At 55.1% G+C, this 22,552-nt stretch overlaps 8 protein-coding genes across 8 annotated transcripts; 3 read left to right on the top strand and 5 right to left on the bottom strand.

The window, feature by feature from the left end:
• Positions 1 to 1,590: 1,590 nt before the first annotated feature.
• HER10_EVM0006775 (uncharacterized protein) lies at positions 1,591 to 2,639 on the bottom strand. Its single transcript, XM_035476351.1, has 2 exons — positions 2,429 to 2,639; positions 1,591 to 2,330 (listed from the first exon to the last, which is right to left on the bottom strand). The coding sequence occupies exons 1-2, from the start codon at positions 2,496 to 2,498 to the stop codon at positions 1,912 to 1,914; spliced, it is 489 nt and encodes a 162-aa protein (XP_035337307.1). The 5' UTR covers positions 2,499 to 2,639; the 3' UTR covers positions 1,591 to 1,911.
• A 43-nt stretch (positions 2,640 to 2,682) lies between these two features.
• On the bottom strand, positions 2,683 to 4,152 carry HER10_EVM0001202 (acetyltransferase). The gene has a single exon (XM_035470957.1). It carries the CDS (start codon positions 3,906 to 3,908, stop codon positions 3,153 to 3,155), a length of 756 nt encoding a protein of 251 aa, XP_035336872.1. The 5' UTR covers positions 3,909 to 4,152; the 3' UTR covers positions 2,683 to 3,152.
• Positions 4,153 to 4,751: 599 nt separating this feature from the next.
• HER10_EVM0012977 (fungal specific transcription factor domain-containing protein) lies at positions 4,752 to 8,307 on the top strand. Its single transcript, XM_035482351.1, has 2 exons — positions 4,752 to 6,394; positions 6,453 to 8,307. Exons 1-2 carry the CDS (start codon positions 5,282 to 5,284, stop codon positions 8,094 to 8,096), a joined length of 2,757 nt encoding a protein of 918 aa, XP_035337836.1. The 5' UTR covers positions 4,752 to 5,281; the 3' UTR covers positions 8,097 to 8,307.
• A 361-nt stretch (positions 8,308 to 8,668) lies between these two features.
• On the bottom strand, positions 8,669 to 10,262 carry HER10_EVM0009664 (ribosomal L18ae protein family). Its single transcript, XM_035479144.1, has 4 exons — positions 10,143 to 10,262; positions 9,515 to 9,699; positions 9,273 to 9,449; positions 8,669 to 9,205 (listed from the first exon to the last, which is right to left on the bottom strand). The coding sequence occupies exons 1-4, from the start codon at positions 10,144 to 10,146 to the stop codon at positions 9,047 to 9,049; spliced, it is 525 nt and encodes a 174-aa protein (XP_035337557.1). The 5' UTR covers positions 10,147 to 10,262; the 3' UTR covers positions 8,669 to 9,046.
• A 202-nt stretch (positions 10,263 to 10,464) lies between these two features.
• HER10_EVM0011967 (PCI domain-containing protein) lies at positions 10,465 to 12,581 on the top strand (the record flags this gene model as incomplete). The annotated part of the gene is made up of 6 exons (XM_035481374.1): positions 10,465 to 11,096; positions 11,162 to 11,451; positions 11,500 to 11,725; positions 11,779 to 11,840; positions 11,898 to 12,309; positions 12,498 to 12,581. The coding sequence occupies exons 1-6, from the start codon at positions 10,791 to 10,793 to the stop codon at positions 12,579 to 12,581; spliced, it is 1,380 nt and encodes a 459-aa protein (XP_035337753.1). The 5' UTR covers positions 10,465 to 10,790.
• Positions 12,582 to 14,636: 2,055 nt separating this feature from the next.
• On the bottom strand, positions 14,637 to 16,493 carry HER10_EVM0009007 (uncharacterized protein). The gene is made up of 4 exons (XM_035478510.1): positions 16,108 to 16,493; positions 15,535 to 16,004; positions 15,236 to 15,464; positions 14,637 to 15,175 (listed from the first exon to the last, which is right to left on the bottom strand). Exons 1-4 carry the CDS (start codon positions 16,302 to 16,304, stop codon positions 15,139 to 15,141), a joined length of 933 nt encoding a protein of 310 aa, XP_035337503.1. The 5' UTR covers positions 16,305 to 16,493; the 3' UTR covers positions 14,637 to 15,138.
• Positions 16,494 to 17,654: 1,161 nt separating this feature from the next.
• Positions 17,655 to 19,957, bottom strand: HER10_EVM0008852 (uncharacterized protein). The gene is made up of 2 exons (XM_035478360.1): positions 18,726 to 19,957; positions 17,655 to 18,628 (listed from the first exon to the last, which is right to left on the bottom strand). The coding sequence occupies exons 1-2, from the start codon at positions 19,207 to 19,209 to the stop codon at positions 17,928 to 17,930; spliced, it is 1,185 nt and encodes a 394-aa protein (XP_035337483.1). The 5' UTR covers positions 19,210 to 19,957; the 3' UTR covers positions 17,655 to 17,927.
• Positions 19,958 to 20,879: 922 nt separating this feature from the next.
• Positions 20,880 to 22,199, top strand: HER10_EVM0006906 (protein phosphatase 1 regulatory subunit SDS22; the record flags this gene model as incomplete). Its single annotated transcript, XM_035476479.1, has 3 exons — positions 20,880 to 21,141; positions 21,240 to 22,118; positions 22,180 to 22,199. 3 exons carry the CDS (start codon positions 20,880 to 20,882, stop codon positions 22,197 to 22,199), a joined length of 1,161 nt encoding a protein of 386 aa, XP_035337318.1.
• Positions 22,200 to 22,552: the final 353 nt, after the last annotated feature.

The raw sequence follows: 22,552 nt of genomic DNA, 5'->3' as shown, positions 1-22,552 counted from the left end.
GAGGGAGGAAGTACATGCCTTACCAACTTACCTTGCCTTCTACCTAGGTAGGTAGGTTAAGGTAGACATGGACTTTCCATCCCGTCAGGCAGAACCAAACTGTGGGAAGCAATGGATCCGCCTGGTGGTTCTTACCTTACGCAGCTGGGCTCTTTCACAGCTTCCGCTCAATATCTAACTAAGTCTGCGCCGTACTGCGGTACATGCAGCAGCGCTGCGCAAGACAGGGAAGGACAAGGCAGGCAAGGCAGTGGCAGGTAAGAATAGCGATCAAACAGGGAAAACGTTTGGCTGTTGGGCTGACACGTGCACCCTGGCGCAGCTTTCCTTGCGGGGACAATTTTGGGCCGGACCGTCGGCTGCCTTTCGAAAAGTACATGTCTTGCCTGCGTGATTGAGCTGTATCTGCAAGGATCTTTCCCTCTCACTTGGCTTCCACGCATCTCTAACCGTTGGGTACGTACCGCCTTAGGGTGCCTTCTTCCTGTAGCTTCCATTTCTCACGATGTACCTTTTCTCCCCCATGGCAATCTCACCTTTTCACGACCGCTAGTTGGGAACATCACCGCTCCACCCCCTCTGACTTGCATAGGCACACATTCCTAACGAGCTACCTTACCTCACACACACACACGCATTCTCTCTCACCAGTCACCACCACCATCCCACGGCATCTCGATGCATCCGTACTCTGTCGTCGTGTTGGGTTCAACTCCCGAGGTTACGCCTAATATCTCGACCATCGCGTCCCCGACTCCCCACCAGCTGATCAACATGATTTGGCATCCATACTCCTTACTTTACCTTCCAGGCTCCAGAAGATAAGGCAAAGTGAGGCTGGGCAGCAAAACGGACCCAACTATCCAGATGATCCAGATGACCAAAGAGGCCCGGCGAAAGCGATGGATGTCGATGCCCAGTTCCCTCGGCCCCCCAGGATGCAGCCTGAAAGTCTGCCCAGGTGAGCCGTCTGCTGGACATGCCCAGCTGCGATGTGCCTTGTTGCGGAGGCTGGTGCCCGCTCAGCCGCCAGCCGGCCCTAGCCACGCAACCCTCTATTCCAGAGGCAACCCGTCCAAGCCGACAGGTTGTGCCGTCTGGTCTTGAACTCTTCATACGGAAATCAAGAGAGTTAAAGGCCAAAGGGAACCAGCAGACGCTGAAGAGGAACTGCCCAGCCACACGCCATTGAGCTGGTCGAATTCTGCTCCATCTCATTTCTTCCCCGGCCCTCCACCACACGACTTCTGGGAAGCTACTTTTCCTAGACTCCAGACTCACTAACCTCCAAGACAGCGTCACCGTGTCCACCTACGCCGCGGCCAATTTGCTTCCCCGAATTTGCTTCCCCGACAGGCTGGAACCCGGCGAGCGCATTTGCAAAACACCAGAGATACGGTTCGACAATCCACCCAATCTTTTCGTTACTCCCGCCCCATCTTCCAGACTTCCAGAAACGCTGCTAGCAACCGGAAGGTGATCCGCGGCAGTGCATTGTACATTCTTACGAATACATGGCATAGGGCCTTTACCCTGGCTTACCGTGGTGACTCTGCGTGTCCATCTAATTCTAATTGTTGCAGCAGCCATGTATGATGCAGTTGCAGCCAAGGTTTTGGGACAGTGATCTGGCGGTGAGCACAAGGCCAAAGATTACGAACAAGGCTTGCAGGGACCGGCTGTTGTGCATTGCGTCGACCAAGTGCCATTTCTACCACTTCCTGACACTGAAGCAACCAACGGGAATGGGATGACCACCTGTTGTTGCACTGGCCGCCTACCATCTGCCTGGTCGGCACACCTCGAGGACTATCTTTATCTAACATGAATCTGTCGCCGTTCCGTCGCCTCGGTTCCCTGTCTATACAGAAACGATCGATATGTCTTGGATAGAACCAAACCCTTTCACGCTCATTGGAAAGCAGTATACCACAAACCGATAGCGGCGCCCGCAAGGGAAATGATGCTTCTCACGGCGTTGAGTGCCTGCCACCTCTTCAACAAATCCGTGGTCTCGGACAGACCCAGCGTTGCGATGCCCCGTGCACCGGCCATGAGCGCATTATTCGTTGACGACATAAAGATGATGGTATAGGGCACGATGGCGAGACTCAAAGCTCCAGCGGCAACAAACGGCTTCCACGCAACACCCTGGTCGTAGCGATCGTATGCAGAGTAGGCCAGCGAGAGCGTAACGGCGAGCGCTACTTTTGGGCCGGTCGACGCGCCGTTCAAAAATATGTGTTGCCACAGCTTCAGTGCATGACCTGGCTCGGCGCTGGTTTGGAGAATGGCGGGGATGCTGAACATGGACAATGATGCTGCCGCGCCTAGACTAAAAGTCAGCAATTGACGTGGACCACGCTGATGATGGCACAAAGAGAAAGAGTGGGAGCACGCGAGTAAAGGGGGAAGGGAACTTGCTAACCTGCCCACCATGCGCACCCGAGGACGCCAGTAGCAGTGGCAATGGTGTTGGCCATTCCGAGTTGCGACATGTTGGTCTCGGTGGTCTTTTCTTGGGTAAGGTAGTAGTTGTTGGTGTGGTAGGGATGACGACAGTGACTGTGTTGCGACGGCAATACTCGAGATCGGGTCGGCACAAATGAGGCAATGTGGGATTTCGTCTGTACCGCTTCTCTCTATGATTCTATTGTATGATGGGATGCCTTTAACTTTTTGGCGTCATCTGTTCTACTATATACCGGAGAAGGAGTCCGGGAAACATCGGCGGTGCTAGCCCCGATGAGATCGGAGGAATCACGGACGACACAAATTGTCCGAAGCTGTGTTCTCCACCCCGAGTCTCGTGTCCGATGCCGTCCTCGTTGCGACCTCCGCGCCGTACTGGCTGGCCCCATCATTACGGCGCTCTCAATTCCATTCGAGAGCTAGAAAACCCGGGTATGCCCCATGTTGAGGTGGTGCCGAGCCTCCCAAAAAAATCTCTTGGCCAACTTAAATAAGGTAGACCAACAAGGTTTTGCGGCAACGCACCCATCTGGAGCTGAACGCCGCAAAGAGCCCAGGGATGGGTGGGCGGTTTAATCGAACGACGCATGGTCAGTGGTGAATTTCCTTCCTTTCCCACATTTTCCTCTTCCATCTTCAGTGCTGCCGTTCCAATTATCGCATTGTGGTTGGGGGTTTTCCTATTTCGGCGCCTCGATGCCATAGCCGACAAGCGTCGTCGTCTGCTGCGTCTTTTCATCGCGTTCCGTCCAGACCTTGAGCTTTCGGAAGCCTGTCTTGTCCAAGACTTTCTGGCTGGGCAAGTTGTCCAGCTCCGTCACGGCGGTGAGAATCTCCCCCACGGCCACCACGGCTACCCCGTTCACCTCGGACTCGGACTCGGACCCGGGCTGCTCCTGGGACAGCCGGGTCTCCTCCCCGACGACGCTCTTCTCAACCCGGAGCGCAGGCGCAGCGGAGCGGGGCAGGGACCACCACGCGCCGACGAAGCCCCGCAGGAACTCGGTGGCGTATCCTTTGCCCCAGGCCTCTTTGCAGAAGAGGTATCCGATCTCGGGCCAGCCCAGCTCGCCGCCGGGCAGGCCGGGGCTGCTGGGGCCGATGCGCTTGACGCCGCCGAGGCCGACGAACTCGCCCGTCGAGCGGAGGCAGATGGTGAAGTTGTAGTTGTGCGCGTCGTTGGGCGGGAGGTTGTGGTCCAGCCAGGCCTGCGTCTCGTCGAGGTCGGCGTCGGGGCGGCCGGCGACGGCCCACCTCATGACCTCGGGCTGCGAGCGCATGGCGTGCAGGGCGGACAGGTCGTCTTGGCTTACGGGCTTGAGGATGAGACGCTCGGTGAGGACGGGCTTGCGCGTTGCGAGAGGGGGGAGGGGGAGGGTTGGGAGGGTGGTGTTCACCGTGATGAAGTCTAGGTGTTCATTATCCATTTCGGGCATATTTTCTTGTTGTTTCCTTGTTTCCTTTCGTTGAATGTCTCTTCAATTCTTGTTATGGGCTTAGCAAAAAGCCAAGTTTGTGTGTGTCTTATTATCTCTTTGCATGATTTTATTTTGTTTTATTTTTTTCGTCTGTAACATTTTCAGGAAGGATTTCTGGGTTTGAGTCATCTCAAGGGGCCCCAAGTTCAATGACTGTTATGCTGAGAGTGAGGGTCCCCCGGAGTATAGTACGCAAGCGCGCTATCACTCTTTCAGCATCGTCGATTTGGCTTACGAATACCTCCGATCGAAAGTACGAATAAATACGACGAGGCCTGGCCGGGGGACGGATAGTTCCGCAATTTTTTCAGGCTCGCACTCGGCGGTCTTCCGAGCGCCGCGCCGCGCCGATGTTGACGGTCCAGGTCTTTGTTCGTCTCCTGGACAGACTTGGCACTTCCATCGGGCAGGCAAGAAACCCAAACTGTAACCACGGTCCACGATATCCAGGTGGTCTGTCAAATTCTCTCCTAATCGCAGCAACATACCGGGTGAGAAACTAAATCTTTACCAAGGTAGCCAGACCTTCATCTCTAGCGAGACTAAGCAAATCACGACTACTGATGTACGTGTGATCCTACGAGTACAGACGTGCTGACATATCAGTCATTTCTACGTAAATCTGCCCGTTCCAGTGGTCGGCAGCTATTAGCCTTGTTTTTTTAAGGTTTTTTCTTACGCCTACTGCAGCGGGGTGGTAAGGTGGTTTCGGGCAACCCCTGGGAAATTTTGCATCTGAACGCAGATCGGGGGCCTGGGGGGGGGGGGGGGGAACAGTGCAGTGGGGAACCACACAGGCTACAGCCCAGATCCTCATAGGTATATTCCCCCCGCGCTTCTACCTATCTCGTCTCACCCACAGCTCATCCTGTTTTGCCCACAGCACAGAACAACATTATCAAGCGAAACCCCCCAGAATCCTGGAAACCGATTCGCGAAATAGTTATTCTTATTCATCATTACCTCTTCTCTACACCTTCCCCCCGCCTTTTTAATCTGTATGAAAGCCTAAATATCTACTCCGTAGACGGCGGACGAACGTCAGCCCGGGCTTAGGAGTTACAAGGACGTCGATCGCCCGTTCGCTCTTAACTTACAAGGAATGCAAGCGCGAGAGGCCTAGCGGGGAAACCCTCAAAATCGTCAACGTCAGCAAAGACCATCCACACACCTCACTCACACACCCTGAGCTTCACTTGGGCTTCACTCACGTCAGGGTCGCTCACACACCCTGAGCTTCACTTGAGCTTCACTCACGTCAGGGTCGCTCACACACCCTTCACTCATATTCACTCACACTACCTTACACCCATACAAAAAGTCACTAGACAATGACACCGCCGGCATCATCGGCCACCGCAGCCCGACAACAATCCGACCAGAACACCGCCGCTCCTGGCAACAGCGGCACCAGTAAACAACAGCTCAGCTGCGCAAACTGCCGCCATCGCAAGATCAAATGCGATAAGCTACAGCCCCGGTGCAAGCAGTGCGAGCGCTCCGACCTCGACTGCGTCTTCCCCTCCCGGAAGCGGAACCGCAAGCCGCGCCAGGGGAGGCAGAATGAGCTGCTGAATCGCATCACCCGTCTGGAGAGCATCGTCAGCAAGGTCGACTCTGGTAACGTGGATGGAGTCGTCAGGGGCGGCGGTACCGGGACCCCGACCGGCTCGGCGGGAGGAGCGGTACCCCCTACGGCCTTGCTCGCGGCTGCCGTCTCAGCGACGCCGCATTCTATATCGGCGGCGGTGGCGGGCCGAAGGGGTGTTGGTGGCGACTCCGTCTCGGGTATGAATGACGCGGAGCCGTCGCCGCCCGGAGCGGGGTGGGACTCTCAGCCCGCCCCGCCGACCAACTACATGAGCGCCGAGTTCTGGGAGAATCTGTGCCAGGAGGTCGAGGGCATGAGACAGGCCTTGGATCAGCCATCCGACAGCGAAGGGTCCGATGATGAGGAAGCAGGAGGTCAGGGGCAGCAGGGCCACCAGCAGCATCAGCATAGTACGACGAGCCCCGAGTCATCCACAGCCAATAAGGGTCAGACGCCGCCCGCGCTGTCCGGGCTCATTTCGAGCTTCGTCACTGGCGGCGATGAGCCGCTGAGGCACCCGCCGCGGGATCACATCATGTACATGTGCGGCATCTTCTTCTCCAACGTCGATCCGGCTTTCAAGGTCATTCACCGGCCGACGGTCTCTGTCGAGCTGGAAGGGTTCGCGAACGCTGTGAATAAGCACATTGACGATGCAACGGAGGCCTTGTTCTTTTCCATGTACTACGGCGCCGTTACGAGCTTGACAAACGAGGCTTGTCTGAGGAACTTGGGAGAGGAGAGAAGCGTTCTCGCGCAGAGGTACCGGGAGGGCGTTGAGAGGGCGCTGCACAAGGCAGACTATCTCAACAGCACTGAGATTCGTACCCTTCAAGCGCTGACGTACTATGTGGTAAGTCTCTCCAGTCACGTTCATATCAAATCTGGTTCAAGATCTAACCATCTCACAGTGCTTCCTCCGCTCACACAACGCCAGCCGCGCGTCCTGGGCCCTCATCCCCCTGGTCGTCCGCCTCGCCCAGGCCCTCCACCTTCACCGCGACGGCGTCAACCCCCCGCTCCCGCCCTTCGAGGCCGAGATGCGCCGCCGGCTGTGGTGGATGATTGTCGTCCTCGACATCCGCGCCGCCGAGGACCGCGGTACCGACGCCGCCATCCCGCGGCAGTCCTACAACACCCGCCTGCCCTTCAACCTCGATGACGACGACTTCGGCCCCGGAACGACGGATCCGCTCGAGGACAGGACGGGCCCGACCGAGATGACGTTTTGCCTGTGCACGAGCATGTCGTCGGGCATCTTTGGCAACCTGCGGCCGCGGCACCCGCAGCTCGCGCTCGACAACGACGGCACGCCGGAGCCGACGACGTCGGAGGATGAGATCATGGCGCACGCGCAGCGTCTTGAAGCGCTCTTTGGCACCGCGCCGGCCAAAACACCTGCGTCGGACGGCGATGGCTCTAGCGGCGGTGGCGGCGGCGACGACGAAGACCAGGATACCCGACACCTACCCGCCAATCACGCTGCCGTGACGGTACGCATCATCATCCTCAAAATGTGGCTATCGGCGCAGTACCCCTTTACCCCCCGCGCCTCCACGGCGACGGCGAAGCCCCGCGTCGCGCGCGAGACGATGCTCCGCACGGCGGTGAACACGATCGAGCTGGTCGAGTACAGCTCGGCGACGTACCGCGAGCGGTTCGGGTGGTGGATCGACAGTTACGTGCAGTGGCACCCGCTCGCCGTCGCGCTGGCGGAGCTGTGCGTGCAGACGCGCGGGGAGCTGGTGGAGCGGGCGTGGCGGGTGGTGGATCGGAACTTTCACGGGATGAGGGAGCGGATCGCGGATACCAGGCGGGGCACGCTCTGGAGGCCGCTGAAGAAGCTTTTGAGGAGGGCGAGGGCTGCGAGGGCGGAGGCTATGATGGGGGCGTTGAAGTTGGGTGATGGTGGGAGGGGGGCGCCTGTGAGTGCTGCGGCGGGGGCGGCGACGGAGCAGCAGGGGGCTGCGAGGAGGACGGTGGAGGTGCCGCAGAATGAGGAAGAGGAGGAGGAAGATGATGACGATGAGGATGGTGACGATGATGGCGATGGAGACGTGGATGTCACGGGTGTTCAAGAGCCATCTCCTACTGCGGCGCCGGCGGTGGGAGGCCACGGTGTGAGTATGGGGACTTTACACCCGGCTTTCAGAACAGACCGTATCGGCGGTAACACCGCCAACGCCTCTGCCGCTGTTTCTTGGCACGGAGGCGGCTCTACGCTGCCTCCCACGAGTATGCCTTTCGCGACGACAAACACAGTTGGTCTGGGTGGTCCCACGCCGATGGCGGTCGATCCGTCGATGACGGCGGCGGCCGGGATGCCCGCGTCATCTCTGCCTCCTTCAACGTCTGCACCCATGAACCCGCCGTTCGGGCTGACGCCTGAGGACATGGCCATGTTTGGGGGCACGCCGCTCTTTAGTAACCCGCAGGACCTGATTGCGCATTTCGGGATCCAGATGGATGCTGGAGACTTTGGGTGGGACCCGAGTTCGTGGGACGAGTTTGTCGTTGATGCGAATATGGAGAGGTCGCCTGGGGATGACGGGTGATTTCAATTTGAGTGACTAAGGAAACCACAAGAGGGAGAGGAGGCGCATGGGATACCTAAATGAACTGTCGCGTAGGTGTGGTGTATAACATGGAAAAAGGAAAGGAAGAAATGAAATGGTGATGCTGTACGATAGGGATGACGAATCACGCCCATCAATACTGGAGAATGGAAGAGAAATCTAGACTCTCAAATGAAATTCATTGTAATAGAGCTTGATTAAATGAGTGAACAATTCCCGACAGCTTGATGACTGCTGTTCCAGTCAAGTGGGCAGAGTTTTAAGGTAAGGTATGTCGACTTCGAAGTAAGCATATGATGCAAGTGAACGGGGCTTGTTGCCGGGCCTTCATATCATGAGAGTGATATGTCACTGGACACCAGAACGTGAACAACTAATCACCACGAAATTACAGAGGTTACGTCATGCCCAGGTGGGTGGCATGTGCTCTCACATTTGGGAGCAGCTGGGAGAGGAAAAGGCAGATGCCAAGCGAGAGCACTCTACATTGCGTACAATTGAAGACATGCAGGCATCACATCACTGGCAACGAGAAAAACTTTGACAACCGACGCAGGGTGAGTTGGCATTTGTCTACGTAGACGAAGCCGGACGTCTTGACATCCCTCTTCTGGCCGAGCAGATCTAAGGTAAACCGCATCGTCTCATCAAGAAGTCGTAATTCACAGCTTCGTACTCAGGTATCATTCGTCCATCTATCAAAAGGGCGGTTTGAGTAAGGATTCCCCTTCCTCCCCTGCTGCTTTTTTGGCCATGCTCGCGAAAAGATGATGTTTTGAATTGATTTCATTTCTTTTGGTGGCCCCCGCCTTCAGAGAGCAAATGCACGTGATAGTTCCATAGACCTAGTGAACACCTGCCAAGTAGTAGTAGCCCGCCCCTCCATTTGTCGAAAACCAGAGAAACAACGCCGCACAACAGCCAACACTTTATGCGAAGGTGGTGGGACGCTTCGCGCTGAAGATCTTCTGGTTGTTGAGCTTGGAGACGCGGTGGGGGAGGGGGAAGCTGAGGCCCTTGGTGATGAGCTGCTTGATGTAAGGGCGCTTGACATCGTCGCCCTTCTCGAGCTCGACGACCTTGAGGATCTGTTGGAGAACTTGTTAGTAGGGGTTTCGGCTTTCCGGGCGAGGTATTCGACGTGAGGGCACATACGTGGATGGACCTGAAGCGGGCACGGTGGCGGGCGGCCATGTCGGAGTAGAGAGCCTCGACGGCGTCGGTGCGGGACATCTCGCGGTACTCCTTGTACATGTTGTGGGTGCCGGAGCGGGAGTCGTAGCGGAGCCAGACACCGAAGTTCTTGACCTTGAGGGGGTGCTTCTCCTGGATCTGTAGCGTACAGAGTTAGTCTCTGCCTGTAGTGCTCTGGGAAAATCGAGTTTTCGGTGACGTACCTCCTTGACGCTGACGATCTCACCGGTGGCCTTCTTGACCTTCTTCAGGCCACGCAAGAAGTACCAGTAACGGGACTTCGCAACCGTGACATTGGGAGCGAAGATGGTCATGCGGTACAACGCGGGAGTCGGGTTGGACTCGGTGGGCAAGTGGCGCCCAATGACCTCGTATTCCGAAAGACGACCTATAGCAAAGTAATCAGTTATGCGTCGTCCTGGGGCCACACAATCTCTGGATTCAAGGGTGCGAATAGCTGTGTCATTTCGAGCTGCTGCGAATTTTCCGGTCGGTCGGGTTCGGACGGGTGGGCAAAATCGCGTTGTGTCGTGAGGTCATGCCAGGTCTTGCGCTCATTCCCCTCTTTCCTGTTCCTCCCAAGCCAAGCCCCGACCCATTCGTCGTTTGGTAGTATGCTGTAGTCTCGCTTGATATGCGAGTTGATGGCAGTCGGTGTTGGTAATCCATGAAGCAGGCGTGCTATTGCTGTCGTGCCATACTGCGACATCTTCGTGATGTCTCAAGTAGCCTTGAAAAAGTTTGTTCGTCGCGGTCGGGGTTCGAAAAATTCGCAGCAAGCATTCGCATCCAAGATCCAGATCCAAGCGAGGAGAGAGGAATTGTGCTTACCCATCTTGAATAATTTGTTAGAAACTGAAGATCCCCCGCGAACTTGAGTAATTGGTGACTTACTTTGAAGAGCTGGCCGATGGTCGTCGATTATCCGATATCGTGGTGGTTGCTGCTGGGTCTGAAGCCGAATGGGAAAACAAAAAAGTTGGGTAAATGCAAAAAAGGGCGAGAACCCTATGTGTCAGCGCCACACTTTCCTAAGCGACCGGACCCCACCCTGTTGCGGCTGGTGGGGATCCACCTCAAATCGCCCAGTTTTTCGAGAAGGTCTGTCAATGCATTTCTGCCTTGAATGTCGGGCGCAAAAAAGTCGGTGTCCACCAGAAAGGTCAGAGGGAGGAGCTGTCTTTGGTGAATCCCAGAGTCACTAGGTTCCAACCAATCACAGCGCAGACCGTCCACCGTTGAGCAACAGCGTTACAAAGGCAACTACATTTGCTGGCTGATGTTAGACGGGGATCGCTTTCATCAGAACTCTGGCAGGCAGATTGCCTTCTGAATCCATTTTAGCAGGCCTTTTCTGGCCGGATTTGCGTCAATTTCCAGCAACAGTCTTTAGAGCCTTCGCTTTTCAGCCCTTCGGCTCTTCCACCACTTAACTCACTCACCCACCCTTCAACATCGACAAGGGCTCAAATAGACAGAATGGAGCCTCTGTTTGAGGAGTTTCGCAATGCCTACAAGACTCGGTCTGGGTACTCTCTTGCGCAGACACTTCAGCCATTCAGTCCAGTCAACAAGCCGGACAAGCTACGGTCCATCTATCTGAGCACTAACGTCCAAGAAGCCAAGAGCGACATCAAGTACATGCTCCTCGGTCGGGGCTCGGGATCTAAGAAATTCAAGCTCGACCATGAGGAGACTACGGGCTGGGTAGAAGTCTACACAGCGTACTGGAAAGCCATTGGCGAGATCCTCAAAGTAGAGGGCGACTCCGCTGCTGGAGGTAGGGTGAGCTCTAGCGCAATACGCCTTCCATTCCCTCTCTTCAGTTTCACCACTAACACCAACAACAGTCTTCATCATGGACCAAGGTATATGAGTCTTGGAAGGAATTCACCACCGCTCTCATCCGAGGCTACACTAATTATGGCTTCGAGGCCTGGACAATTCCGTGCCTTTACCTTGCTGGCAAGCATTTGCGACTCTTCGCCATCAGCTCAGACGAGGAGCGGAGCACCACCGATGCCACTGCTGATGCAATGGAGCTTGCTGACGACTACGACCCGGATCTGGAGAAGCAAAAGCAGCTGCGCGACTGCGAGCAGCAGCTCAAGCGTATCTTCACCCTGTGTTTGAGCGATAGGTATGTCGACAAACCCAAATGCTCTTGGCTAGTCCTAACTGTGTACAGAGCACCTCTCGAAGAATCGAGAAAGTGGGCTATCTACTACATCATCAACTTGCTCTTCAAGACCTACTTCAAACTCAACTCGGCCAGTCTGAGTCGGACAATCCTGAAGGCGTTGTCCACGAACCGTGGAGACATGCCGCCCCTGGAAGCATTCCCTAAGTCACAGCGGGTGACATTCAAGTATTACGAGGGCGTGCTTTTCTTCTTGGAGGAGAACTATGTTGAGGTACGATTGCCGAGAGAAATCCAGTTCTCAATTACGGATCTAACGAAATCCAGGCCGAAAAGCACCTCACAGAGGCATGGTCCCTGTGTCACAAGGATGCGAAGAGCAACCAAGAGTAAGTACTCTCGACACACTCCAAATCATCATCCCCAACCACTAACAACCATCACAGGAGAATCCTCACCTACCTAATCCCATGCCATCTTCTCACCACACATACCCTGCCCAGCAGCAAACTCCTTGAGCCCTACCCGCGGCTGCAAAAACTCTTTCTCCCACTGTCGCAGTGCATCCGCAAAGGCGACTTGCGCAACTTTGACCTAGCTCTACAAGAAGGCGAAGAGGAGTTCGTCCGCCGCAGAATCTACCTTACGTTGGAGCGCGGTCGCGACATTGCCCTGCGCAACCTATTACGCAAAGTCTTCGTCGCCGGTGGCTTCGAAGAGGCGAAGGAAGCCGGTACTGCTCCCGTTCGTCGGACCAGAGTTCCAGTCGCCGAGTTCACAGCTGCTATCAGCCTTGGTAGCCAGGAGACTGTTGACCCGGACGAGGTTGAGTGCCTGTTGGCAAACATGATTTACAAGGTACGTGGCGGCTTTTGTTTTGTCGTGCGTCTGGGGCTGCCTTGTAGGCAACATCATCACGGGACCGACCTTGCGTGCTCAAGGGAATCCGGTGTCGTGGTGACTGCCACAAAAGCTCGCTACTCTGGCAAAATTCCACCGTAACCCCTCATTCACAAGTACATGACTAATCGTTCAATTATCTGCAGAATCTCATGAAGGGCTACATCGCCCGCGAGCGCGGCATCGTCGTCCTCTCCAAGAACGGGGCGTTCCCCGGAACAGGGGTTTAGACGGGGATGGTGGGGTGGGGACTCCGACCTCATGAGACTTTAGACCGGCCCAAAGATGACTTGAGATAATACAGTCTTGGTACCACACTATCGTGCGCATAAAAGCAGCGAGAAGATATCTGACCCAATCGGCATCGGCGACACGGCGTCGCTGGCCTTAACGGCCTCGTATAAGGTGTAAGGAGACCTAGCAGCATGCATTGGTGCGAGGAAGATGGATGCATGAGTATCTTAGTGATACCGGGCAATTAAAAAAGCAAAGTCTATTTCGACGCCGTTTGTTGGGATTAATCAGTAGATGCAAGTCAATACATTGATACTCAGCAGATTGCTTCTATTATTGCAATGCCCAATTACATGTGCATATCAAAAGATCCAAAATAACAAAAGAGTTCCCCGGGTGCTGAACTGGGGGCTAAATCTCTCGGTGCTCGTGCTGGGAAATTTTTATGGTACTCATTCCGGGATTCGAACTCGGGTAACTCGTATGCGCTGAGCCTGTCGTCGAGTAGGCTGGTTGGCGTGAAGAAGCTGGTGACCATTAAACCATTCCACCACCCACGCCACAGTTTGACCTGACCCCCCGACCTAGGGGGGCGCCTGCTGTGCTGGTGACGAGAATGGAGTTGAGGGGGTCTATATGGGCTTCTTTCCTGTGCGTATTCCACTCTAGACCCGGATGGATGGGAACGAGAAGTTATCAGATGAAGGTTTGGGACTGGGAAGGTAAGGTAGGCAGGTGCGATAGGGATGGACTTGCGGCTTCCCACCTCAGGCAAGCACGCTTGGCCTCGTGACCGTTTAAAGATGATATCTAAGTAAGGTACTATGAGACTGGCCTTTAACTAATGAAATAGAGGAAATTCCATCTTTCTCACTTGGGAAACAACATTCACTGTGTAATGCATATGCAAAGGTTTTCCAATTTCACCGGCTATCTATTTGTCTCATACTTGCCTTATGTACGTGTGACACACGTCGGGCTTGTAATTCACCAGTATTCTATCACGCATGGCGGATAGAAGTATTCGCAAAATTGAAATCACACCATTTGCATGCGGCCACGCAACAGCAGTCAGAGAACATCACTCGACATGTAGAAAACAACTCACAAAATGCAGCATCTCCCGTACCGCATTCCGGAATGCAACTCCACGCACACCACTGGCACATCCATCTCCACCTCCAGTCCTCCCTTTGGAAAAAAGTCCCCTCATATGGCGACTCAAGCACGACATGGGGCAGTAGAGGCGGAACAATGACTAACGTCTCACAAACACACCCATCAGTACGAGCAGCCTACCCAAGTAAGTGAAGAGAGGGTCTCTGGTGGTTGACTTTAGTTTAAGTGCTTGCATCAGTAGCGTGATAAGGTATTCAGGAGAAGCAAAGAGAAAACGCCGGGGTCTGAAAGTATGTGTGTTGTGTTCTCGGAGTCGGAGAGGGGTGGGGTTGGGTTGGGCTGTTGTGTCGTACGTGAATCGGTGATAGTGTTGCTAAGAGTCAGCCTCGGTGACACTACCAATATGACTCACAGCTCGAAGAGGGGCAGAGTATCCGAAAACACGGCCGCTACGCTAGGCGAGCCTGGTCGCCGCGGCGGGCGGACCAGGAACCGGAACGCTCTACCGGGGGGCGATGGATGTAGTTGAGATAGGCAGGGATAGTTTTGCCTGGATCGGGGTCTGTGAATTCGGGTGCCTTGGGCATTCACGAGTATTCACATAGGACTTTTGCTCATGGTCAGAAACTTCGGTAGGTTGTGTTGGCTATGTTTCAGATCACAGAGAGGAGGAAGCTGGAGATATCAGAAGAGGGCCATCAAATCACTCGTTGGATTTTGTGAATATCGCAACGACGGGATATCTTCATTTCTGTTAGGAAAAGACTCACAGTCACAGCATCAACTCCTGTAGATTTTTCAAACTAGAAAGCGAGTGTCAAGAATGATAATTTTACAGGTAATGATTTCGATCTCTTTTGCAGAAGACGCAATCTGTCCAGATTTCTTTCGTCTCTCATCTCGTTCTTTTCGCTCTGCTACACCCAGAGCATCCGGGTCTCGTATTTCTCAATCGCCTCTACACGGAAGACGAACAAGAGACAAGTTTTCCTGCCTGAAAAGAAACCGCCTCTCGAGATTTTCCCACTCTCATGGAGTTATCGTCTCGCCAAAAGTAAGAAAACAAATGTACAAGGGTTTCTCGTGAGAAGTTAAGTCAAGAAGGCAAGCAAGAGATGCCAGGCGAATTTGCAGAAATAATACAAAATGTTGTCCCCAAACGCCATAACCATCCCGATTCAGTGGAATGGATTTTCAAACGCCCTGATGTTTATGGTATTTTGCGGGTTTTGCGAGTCCAGCAGGCTAAAATTCGCCCGTTTCAGCGATAATCAGTGGTGAAAGAAAGTGAGAAGTAGATGAGAAAAAAATGGAAGGCAAGATTGCGTGAGAACGTAAAGTCATTAGTTATGATGAGCCGGGTATTCATTCGTCCTTGGCTGAGATGAGAAGGTTCGAGGTGTAGGAAATGGGAAAAGGGTGAAGTTGTGGCCCTTAGAAACGGCCGCCACGAGGTGTGCGAGGAGAGTTCCTAAACATCGATCAGCAACGGATTCGTGATTTGTCACTTCACTTGCGAGGGCCTACTTACACGGTCGAGATGTCGTCGACGTGGTTGCAGAGCGCGACAAAGAGGTCAAAGAAGAGCGGGGTGCCGCCGTTATACATCTCCAGCTGCATCGTGCCGCTCCGCTTGAAGGTGCTTCGGCTGCGGATGATGAGGGCGAGGTAGTGCGCCCGCAGCTTCGAGTCACTATCAGGCGTGTTGGCATAGGCGTATCGGGCCGACGCCAGGATGGTGCTGCACTGGATGCCGGATTCTAAAAGGCCATCTGTTAGCAGAGTGTTGCATAATAATGGGGGTAGAACATTACTGAGAAGAGAACTTACGAAGACCCTGCTTCCTCAGCGAAACCCTCTTGAGCTCCTCGAGACCGTACTTCTCCGCAGCGCAGTAAATCACAGTGTCCTTGAGCAAATCGCCGTCGACACCGTGGTGGTATACGGTCGACTCGACGCCGCCGCGGCCGTTTTCTCCGTTGCTGCTGAGGGCCTCAATCTCCCACGAGTTACGGCGCTTGTTGTGCACCAAGCGCGGGTAGTAGTCGCCCTTGTAGAGGTACTCCAGCACGGACGAGAAGATCTCGGGCTCCTCGTCGGGGAGGGCGATGCGCTTGGTCGGGGCGGCCGAGGAGGAGGCTACGGAGGCCGGGGAGCCGACGACGTCGGCGGGGCTGCCGTAAAGGTTGGCGCGGAGGGCGTTTTGGAAAAAGGGCGATGCGCAAAGGACGTCTTCGTGGGCGGCGAAGAGGCGCTGTTCTGTGCCGACGACGAGAGTTACGATTGCGGAGGTGAGGTTGCTATTTTTGAGGAGGGTTCTGTTAGTGTCTGATTCACGTTTCTCTTGAAGCGACATGCATGGGTTTCGATGGAGAATGCAGAGTAAATGTGTTGAAGACTCACTTGCTCATGGAAGTATCCTCGGTAGCAGTGCTCGTGGTCGTAGTGGCGGTTGTTGGTCTTCGGCTGTGGCGGGATTCATGGCGATGTTTCGAAACGCCGCTGGATTTGCTGAATGATGAGCTAGATTTAGATGCCTTGTGGCTCTTTGAGAAACTCTTGTTCACACTCTGTGATGGTTCGTAGCGTCTGCTGAACATTGTGGCTGACGATTCCTGGAATGAATGGGATCGGTTTGCGGAGTAAAAGAAAACGGAATTCGGACAGAAGATATCACACCTCGGGTGCCTAAGGAACGTCGTCGGAGGGAAATTTCAAGTGATGGAAAAAGTAGGTGATGGATGGAATAATTGATTATCGATGACTATGGGATGGACGGAAAGATTGATTCTCATGGGAAATTGTGTTTGACCTACCTAAGGCGCCGTTTCCGAGATGCGTGAATACAGAAGAGAGAGAGAACTCGAGAGAAACTCATGGGGGATGGGCGATGGGATTCTAATATATACAGCCTGATTCCCTGGCACGGTCCCCCGAGATCCCTCCCCTACCTGAAGTACGTTGCAGTGATTGCCTTGCACCGGCTGCTTTTGAAAAGGATGGCACCGAGACTCTGTGCCTGGGTGAGAGGGGGGCGGACTGATTAAAAAAAAAAGTGGTGAGAACGTCCTCATTGGACGCGTCTGGGGGATCAAGGGGAACGCGTCGGTGGGTCTGAGGGACACACGCATCGGATGCGATATCACGTGCACGCCAGCAGGGTACTTCGCTGATAGGAAAGTGGGTGGTGCGCCGGGGTTTTGCTTGGCTGCCTCTGGTGGCACTGTTGGGAAAGCCGGCGAACACTGGCAGGCACTGGGTACCAGGCCGAACCCGGTTCTAAAACCGCGCCATGTCCAAGCCATCCGCAGGGGGAACAACTTAACAAGCAGCCGAGTCCCAAAAAAAAAGGAGAGAGTGTGTGCAAGCTTGCGTTGGCTTTGGTGCATTTGGTTCGGTGCCACTGTGCTCAAGTCAGGGGGGCTGGATGATTCCCTCGCTCCCGTCGGCAGGTCACTCCGCGGTGACTCAATGGCCCAAAGAGTACCTCTGCCCGGGAGTTTGCGGGCTGCCGAGCACACATCTGTGGTGCGCCGACGGTTCACAATTCACACGAAAGCTGCCTAGGTGCCTGGAACAGTGGGAAACAGCCTGAGATGATCCACGTTGAGGCGGCATGGCCGCGTCCAAGCTTCTGTACCCATCACTTGGCCAGAATAAGAAATGTTAGGGGCAGACACTCCATCTGGCTTCATTGCCGTTGCACAAGGGGCGAATACTCTCAGTCAAGTTCCAGGAATAGTTGAGGGGTCAAAGGAATCCTCTGATGATACGAAACATCAATTTGGAGACGAATTGAGCCCATAGACATCTCACGAATTGTCCTGTTCTATCTCGAAAGCCCGATGCTCAGAGAGAGGCTTCCGGGATGGCGTAAATGGTGTTGGACTGCAAGTCATGGTACCATGGACCAGGCTCGGTTTCCTGTAGAGAGAAACAAGGCAATTTAACCCCTGACCATCGCTCGTCTCTCTAATAAACCTTGCACCGGTTTGCCGGGGCTCGGGGAGCGGTTCCTAGCTTCCCAGTCCGACATCCAAACCGAACTCGAACGCCGAGGGCTCCCTCGTCAGTGCCATGTACTCATTCAATTCGCCAATCAAGTTTGCCCATTTCAGGATGACCAACATTTACAGCTCGAAGTGTCACCGTGACAGCTTCGTGCGAACCCACTGCTTAGCTATCCGTTGACAGACCTCACTTGATGTCATTGCAAGTGTCCATCAGATTTTAGCAGCAACCTGCTCAATGCAGTCGACGACGGCTCTGCGTCCCTCTAGCCTGATGACGGCATCGTTGTGGAAGGCGCCCTGCACCGTCTTCTTCTCTACCTCGAGCCCGACCTCCTCGCAGCGCCGGACCAGCTTCGCGCCGTGCTCGGCCGGCACTAGCTCGTCTCTGCCAGCTTCCACTATCGTAATGCGAGGCCTCTCACAGATCCTCGACCCGGACCAGTTCCCGGCGATCGTGGCTAGGTTCGTCCAGCTGTCCAGGTGATTTCGGAGAAACGGCCATAGATGACGGTACGGCACCCATTTCTGGGGATACAGCGTCGCTAGCATGTCCTTGACGGACGTGAAAGGTGTCTCGAGGATGAGCGACCGTAGCCGCAACGTGGGCGGGAACGCCTCCCACGCGGCGAGGTTCGTGGCGACCCCAGCGCCGATGCTCTGACCCCAGAGTATTACCTCCGGCGTGGGCTGGTGCCCATTGACGGCGTGCTCGCTGTGCACCCGCCCAATCCAGTGCAGAGCCGCCCGCGCATCCAGGTTGATGCCCTTCTCGGAGGGACGACCCCTCGACGTCCAGTACCCACGGTAGCTTAAACACACAAATGTGTATCGCGCAGGCCGTTTGCTCTGCTGCAATGACTGTAGGACCCACGATAGGTCGGGCAACCGTGGGGGAATGGACGAGGCGTTTCCTATTTTTCCCCAATGCATGAGCCTTTGATCGTTTGGAGAGGCGCAAGGGGAAAAGCTATGCGCCAGCCAGGGTATGGGAACGGGGACGAGGCGGACCCTGAAAGTAGAGGATGTAGATGGACGGCACCGATAGAGTATCGTCGAGCGACGTGGTCTTGCTCCTACCAGTCGATGTCGCCGAGGCCACGCAGAGGGCTAGATCCGTCCCATCGGCGGCGCGGATCCTCTTCTCCTCCCACTGTACGCCCCAGCACTGCTTCGCGTAGTCTTGGATGCGCTCCCTGCGTGCATTGGGTGGCAGGCCTGGCATGTAAATGATCTTGTTCTGGAAGATGATCATTGCGAGACACTTTTGCGTCCACAGAGTGAGCAGAAGGCCGGTGAAGACGAGCGGTGGTAGATAGAGCGCCTCAGCTCTGAAGTGCCGCTTGTGAGTGAGGCCGATATGCGGCGTCACAAGCAGTTTCGGCATCGACTGCCGCTGAGACGTGGCTCGCCATGGTGGCGTGACGGGAAGTGCTTGCAGACGGCGAGGACGATGTAGAAGCTGCCCAATCGATGATGCGCGGGTAGCATGCATCACGGTTGCTCGCGAGACATGGAGGCGCGTATCGGGCGCGGGTGGATGATGAGGTGTTGGGTTGAAGGTTACGGAACAAGACCCTGAGATGCGGATTACCTCAATCAGAAGCGTTAGGTACCCTGAAAAAGAGGGGCGGTTCCTGGCGGCTGCTGCTGCTGCTTGCGCAAAAATCGAAGATGGAGAACTTTGGTTGGTAGTAGGTATGTATCGCGGACTACTGTATAGAGTGACGGGTCATGACAAGGTGCGCATGTAGTCGTGTTCGAACGCGACTGGGTTCAATATGGCCGGCATGCAGGCGGTCCTATTCCGTCCAGAGAGCTTCGGAGGCAACGTTCGAATTCGGCGTTGGCGGCAAACGAAGGCGGACTTGTTAAATAAGCACCACGATTGCAGGACGGGGTCCAAGGATTCCAGCCCAATGGTCGTGGTCTGCATTCGTCCATCAATTGCAACGGTGATTCTTGTCCCTAAGTGTATTGTAACATGGGCACTTGAAGAGGAATGGACAATGGGCGGGTTTCCGCCATTGACACAATCTGGTGTGCAGATGGAAATGGAAGATGTGGTAGAGACATGTGCTGGGTCTGAGACAAGGCCGATGCTCTGTGACACGGGCAGGCCAGACAAATCTCAGCTTGACAGCCAAACAGCCTACAACAATGGCTTTCTGGTAAGACAGTCATTAAGCTGCTCTATCTGCTGCTTCACTATCCGTTCGCTTCAAGAGCATCATCATTTCCTCATTCCACGGCGTGATTCTCACCCTCTCGGTCCATTCAGCTCGGTACGGGGTACATTACCTACAGTGGCAGACCCAGTGCCCCCGCCTTCACTGCTACTCGGCTCAGGTACTTTCTAGCAACATTGGGACGTCATACTCTAGCGCCAAACGGCCCTCGATGGATTGCTGGAACCAGCCCGCCAATCCTACGCTCGTGAAAGAAGGTCAGGTATCCAGCAGCAGGACGGATGGAAAAGGCAGGAGAGGGGATGAACCGTGAGGTACCTTACGTAGTGTACTTGCAAAGTAAGGTAGACGACAGGCCCAGCCATCTCGTCACTTCTCAACTTCAGAGAGCTTACCTCATTGCAGGTGTTCCCAAACCTCCAGGGGCAGGGCATGTGCTGTGCTGTTCCCCTCCCCCGCCCAGAACCGGTACCAATACGGGCACCAGGCAGTCGGGGAAGGCACCTCATCCACATGTGCGGTGTGAGTGTGAGTGTGAGTGTGAGAGCAAGCGGGCGTAACTAATAAATAAAGAATCCGCCGCCCTCGAAATTAGACATTGCCTTGATTTACGCCGCGAAATCGCACATACCTTCCTCCCCATACCATACTACCTTATACCTTGGCATGTGCAACACTGGATCTTGATTACCTATCGGTCCATCAGTAAACAACCCCTCTATTTCCGTCCTGGTGCCCATTTCCTTCCTACAGGTCCTCCAAACCATCCCACTTTCTTGATCAGATCTTCCCACCCCGCCCCGCCGAGAATTCACCGCCGACTTCAACATCCGCCTTTTCTTCCTCGTTTGCTCATTCTCACCCCGCCACTTTTGGAATCTCCAACATCACTCGGAGCCACGACCGAGCCAAGAAACCTTATCTTGTTACAGCAACCACCGCGACAGCCCCGATCCCATATCGAATCCCGCCCACCATGCCCGGCCCTGTAGATCCCACCACCCCGACAGAACCCTCGTCGCCGAGGCACTCCCCGCGCATCGAGCTCCCGGAAGAAGACGCCAACGCCTCTCCGCGGACAGACGGCCAGACCAGCCCAGGCCTCAGGAACAGCAAAGGATGGGACGGCAAGCTCAGAGTCCAGCGCACCGCCGTCCTCGCCAACCCAGAGGTCCTCTCCGACCCGGAATCCGACGACGAGAACGTCCTTCCGGGCGAAGAACTACCCGCTGACGAAGGCAAGTCTTTCTGACCTGTCGCACTCGTCCTGCGCTGGGCTACAAGTGCGAGGCGAGACGTGGTGCATGGAAAACTAACACACCCACCCCGCCTACAGATCTCCTCGACGGCGAAGACCCAGAAACAGACGAACTCATCGTCTCCCACGCCCGCGTCTCTTCCATCCCCGCCCTCCGTCTCGAACGCTTCCAAAAGGTAGTCCGCCTCTGCCTCCGCCAGAACTCGATCCAGTCCATCGACGGCCTCGCCGCCCTCGCGCCCACCCTCGAGGACCTCGACTTCTACGACAACCTCATCTCTCACATCCGCGGCCTCGACGACCTCGTCAATCTCACCTCCCTCGACCTCAGCTTCAACAAGATCAAGCACATCAAGCGCGTAAACCACCTGACCAAGCTCAAGGAGCTCTTCCTCGTCGCAAACAAGATCTCAACAATCGAGAACCTCGAAGGGCTCGATGACCTCACCTCGCTCGAGCTTGGCTCCAACCGCATCCGCGTCCTTCAGAACCTCGACTCCCTGAAGAAGCTCGAGGAGCTCTGGGTCGCCAAGAACAAGATCACCGAACTCACGGGGCTCGGCGGCCTCTCCAACCTCCGCCTCCTCAGCATCCAGTCCAACCGCATTCGCGACCTGGCGCCCTTGGCCGAGGTGCCCGGCCTTGAGGAGCTCTACATCTCCCACAACGCTCTCACCTCCCTCGCCGGTATCGAAAAGAACGAGAAGCTGCGCGTGCTCGACATCTCCAACAATGCTGTTGCAAGCGTGAAGGGCCTTGCGCCTCTCAAGAACCTCGAGGAGCTCTGGGCCAGCTACAACCAGATTGGCGATTTCAACGAGGTCGAGAAAGAGCTCAAGGACAAGGAACGCCTCACGACGGTCTACTTTGAGGGCAACCCGCTACAGCTTAGAGGGCCTGCGGTGTATCGCAACAAAGTCCGTCTAGCGTTGCCCCAACTATCCCAGATCGACGCAAGTGAGTACATTAGTCAAAACCCCCATTACTGTGAAAAATTACTTGCTGACAAATCGTCCAGCCTTTGTCAAAACATCATGATTTTCAGGCACAGCGTTCTAGCATGAGACTTACGAGGCTGGCGTGGCGTTACAAAGGCGTTTGATTAGAAGATCTGGGTGCGAGGGCAGACATCAATGGGACATATAAGGGCCCTTCTTCACCACACGAGATATTTCTCGGCACACACGCACATCCACACACACTCAGCTACGCTGTTTGGCGAGCATGAGTGCATGTTGACAGGTGTGACGCAATCTTCAATGGGCGGGCGGCTTTCTCTGACTTTGGGCGTGTAAACGCTGCATGTCACGGGCGAGCGGGATTTTCATCCTGGCTTGGTCATGGCTTTCGTTGTATTTTAGCGGCAGATCATCGTCTTGCCGGGAGAGAGG

Source organism: Colletotrichum scovillei (assembly GCF_011075155.1).
Source record: "Colletotrichum scovillei strain TJNH1 chromosome Unknown Contig00002, whole genome shotgun sequence".
Taxonomy (NCBI): domain Eukaryota; kingdom Fungi; phylum Ascomycota; class Sordariomycetes; order Glomerellales; family Glomerellaceae; genus Colletotrichum; species Colletotrichum scovillei.
This window is presented reverse-complemented; position numbering and strand designations above follow the sequence as displayed.

What these genes read in the sequence shown, in the direction of transcription:
- HER10_EVM0012977 (XM_035482351.1), top strand. Translation starts at nt 5,282, where the DNA reads ATGACACCGCCGGCATCATCGGCCACCGCAGCCCGACAACAATCCGAC. An exon ending in AAGCGCTGACGTACTATGTG is followed by an intron (nt 6,395 to 6,452) that starts GTAAGTCTCTCC and finishes ACCATCTCACAG; the next exon opens with TGCTTCCTCCGCTCACACAA.
- HER10_EVM0006775 (XM_035476351.1), bottom strand. Translation starts at nt 2,498, where the DNA reads ATGTCGCAACTCGGAATGGCCAACACCATTGCCACTGCTACTGGCGTC. An exon ending in CGGGTGCGCATGGTGGGCAG is followed by an intron (nt 2,331 to 2,428) that starts GTTAGCAAGTTC and finishes CTTTTAGTCTAG; the next exon opens with GCGCGGCAGCATCATTGTCC.
- HER10_EVM0001202 (XM_035470957.1), bottom strand. Translation starts at nt 3,908, where the DNA reads ATGCCCGAAATGGATAATGAACACCTAGACTTCATCACGGTGAACACC.
- HER10_EVM0009664 (XM_035479144.1), bottom strand. An exon ending in AGATCGTCAGCGTCAAGGAG is followed by an intron (nt 9,450 to 9,514) that starts GTACGTCACCGA and finishes TGTACGCTACAG; the next exon opens with ATCCAGGAGAAGCACCCCCT. An exon ending in CCCGCTTCAGGTCCATCCAC is followed by an intron (nt 9,206 to 9,272) that starts GTATGTGCCCTC and finishes GTTCTCCAACAG; the next exon opens with ATCCTCAAGGTCGTCGAGCT.
- HER10_EVM0008852 (XM_035478360.1), bottom strand. Translation starts at nt 19,209, where the DNA reads ATGCATGCTACCCGCGCATCATCGATTGGGCAGCTTCTACATCGTCCT. An exon ending in CTACATCCTCTACTTTCAGG is followed by an intron (nt 18,629 to 18,725) that starts GTCCGCCTCGTC and finishes GGGGAAAAATAG; the next exon opens with GAAACGCCTCGTCCATTCCC.
- HER10_EVM0009007 (XM_035478510.1), bottom strand. Translation starts at nt 16,304, where the DNA reads ATGTTCAGCAGACGCTACGAACCATCACAGAGTGTGAACAAGAGTTTC. An exon ending in GCTGAGGAAGCAGGGTCTTC is followed by an intron (nt 15,465 to 15,534) that starts GTAAGTTCTCTT and finishes ATGGCCTTTTAG; the next exon opens with AATCCGGCATCCAGTGCAGC. An exon ending in GTCGACGACATCTCGACCGT is followed by an intron (nt 15,176 to 15,235) that starts GTAAGTAGGCCC and finishes ATCGATGTTTAG; the next exon opens with GAACTCTCCTCGCACACCTC.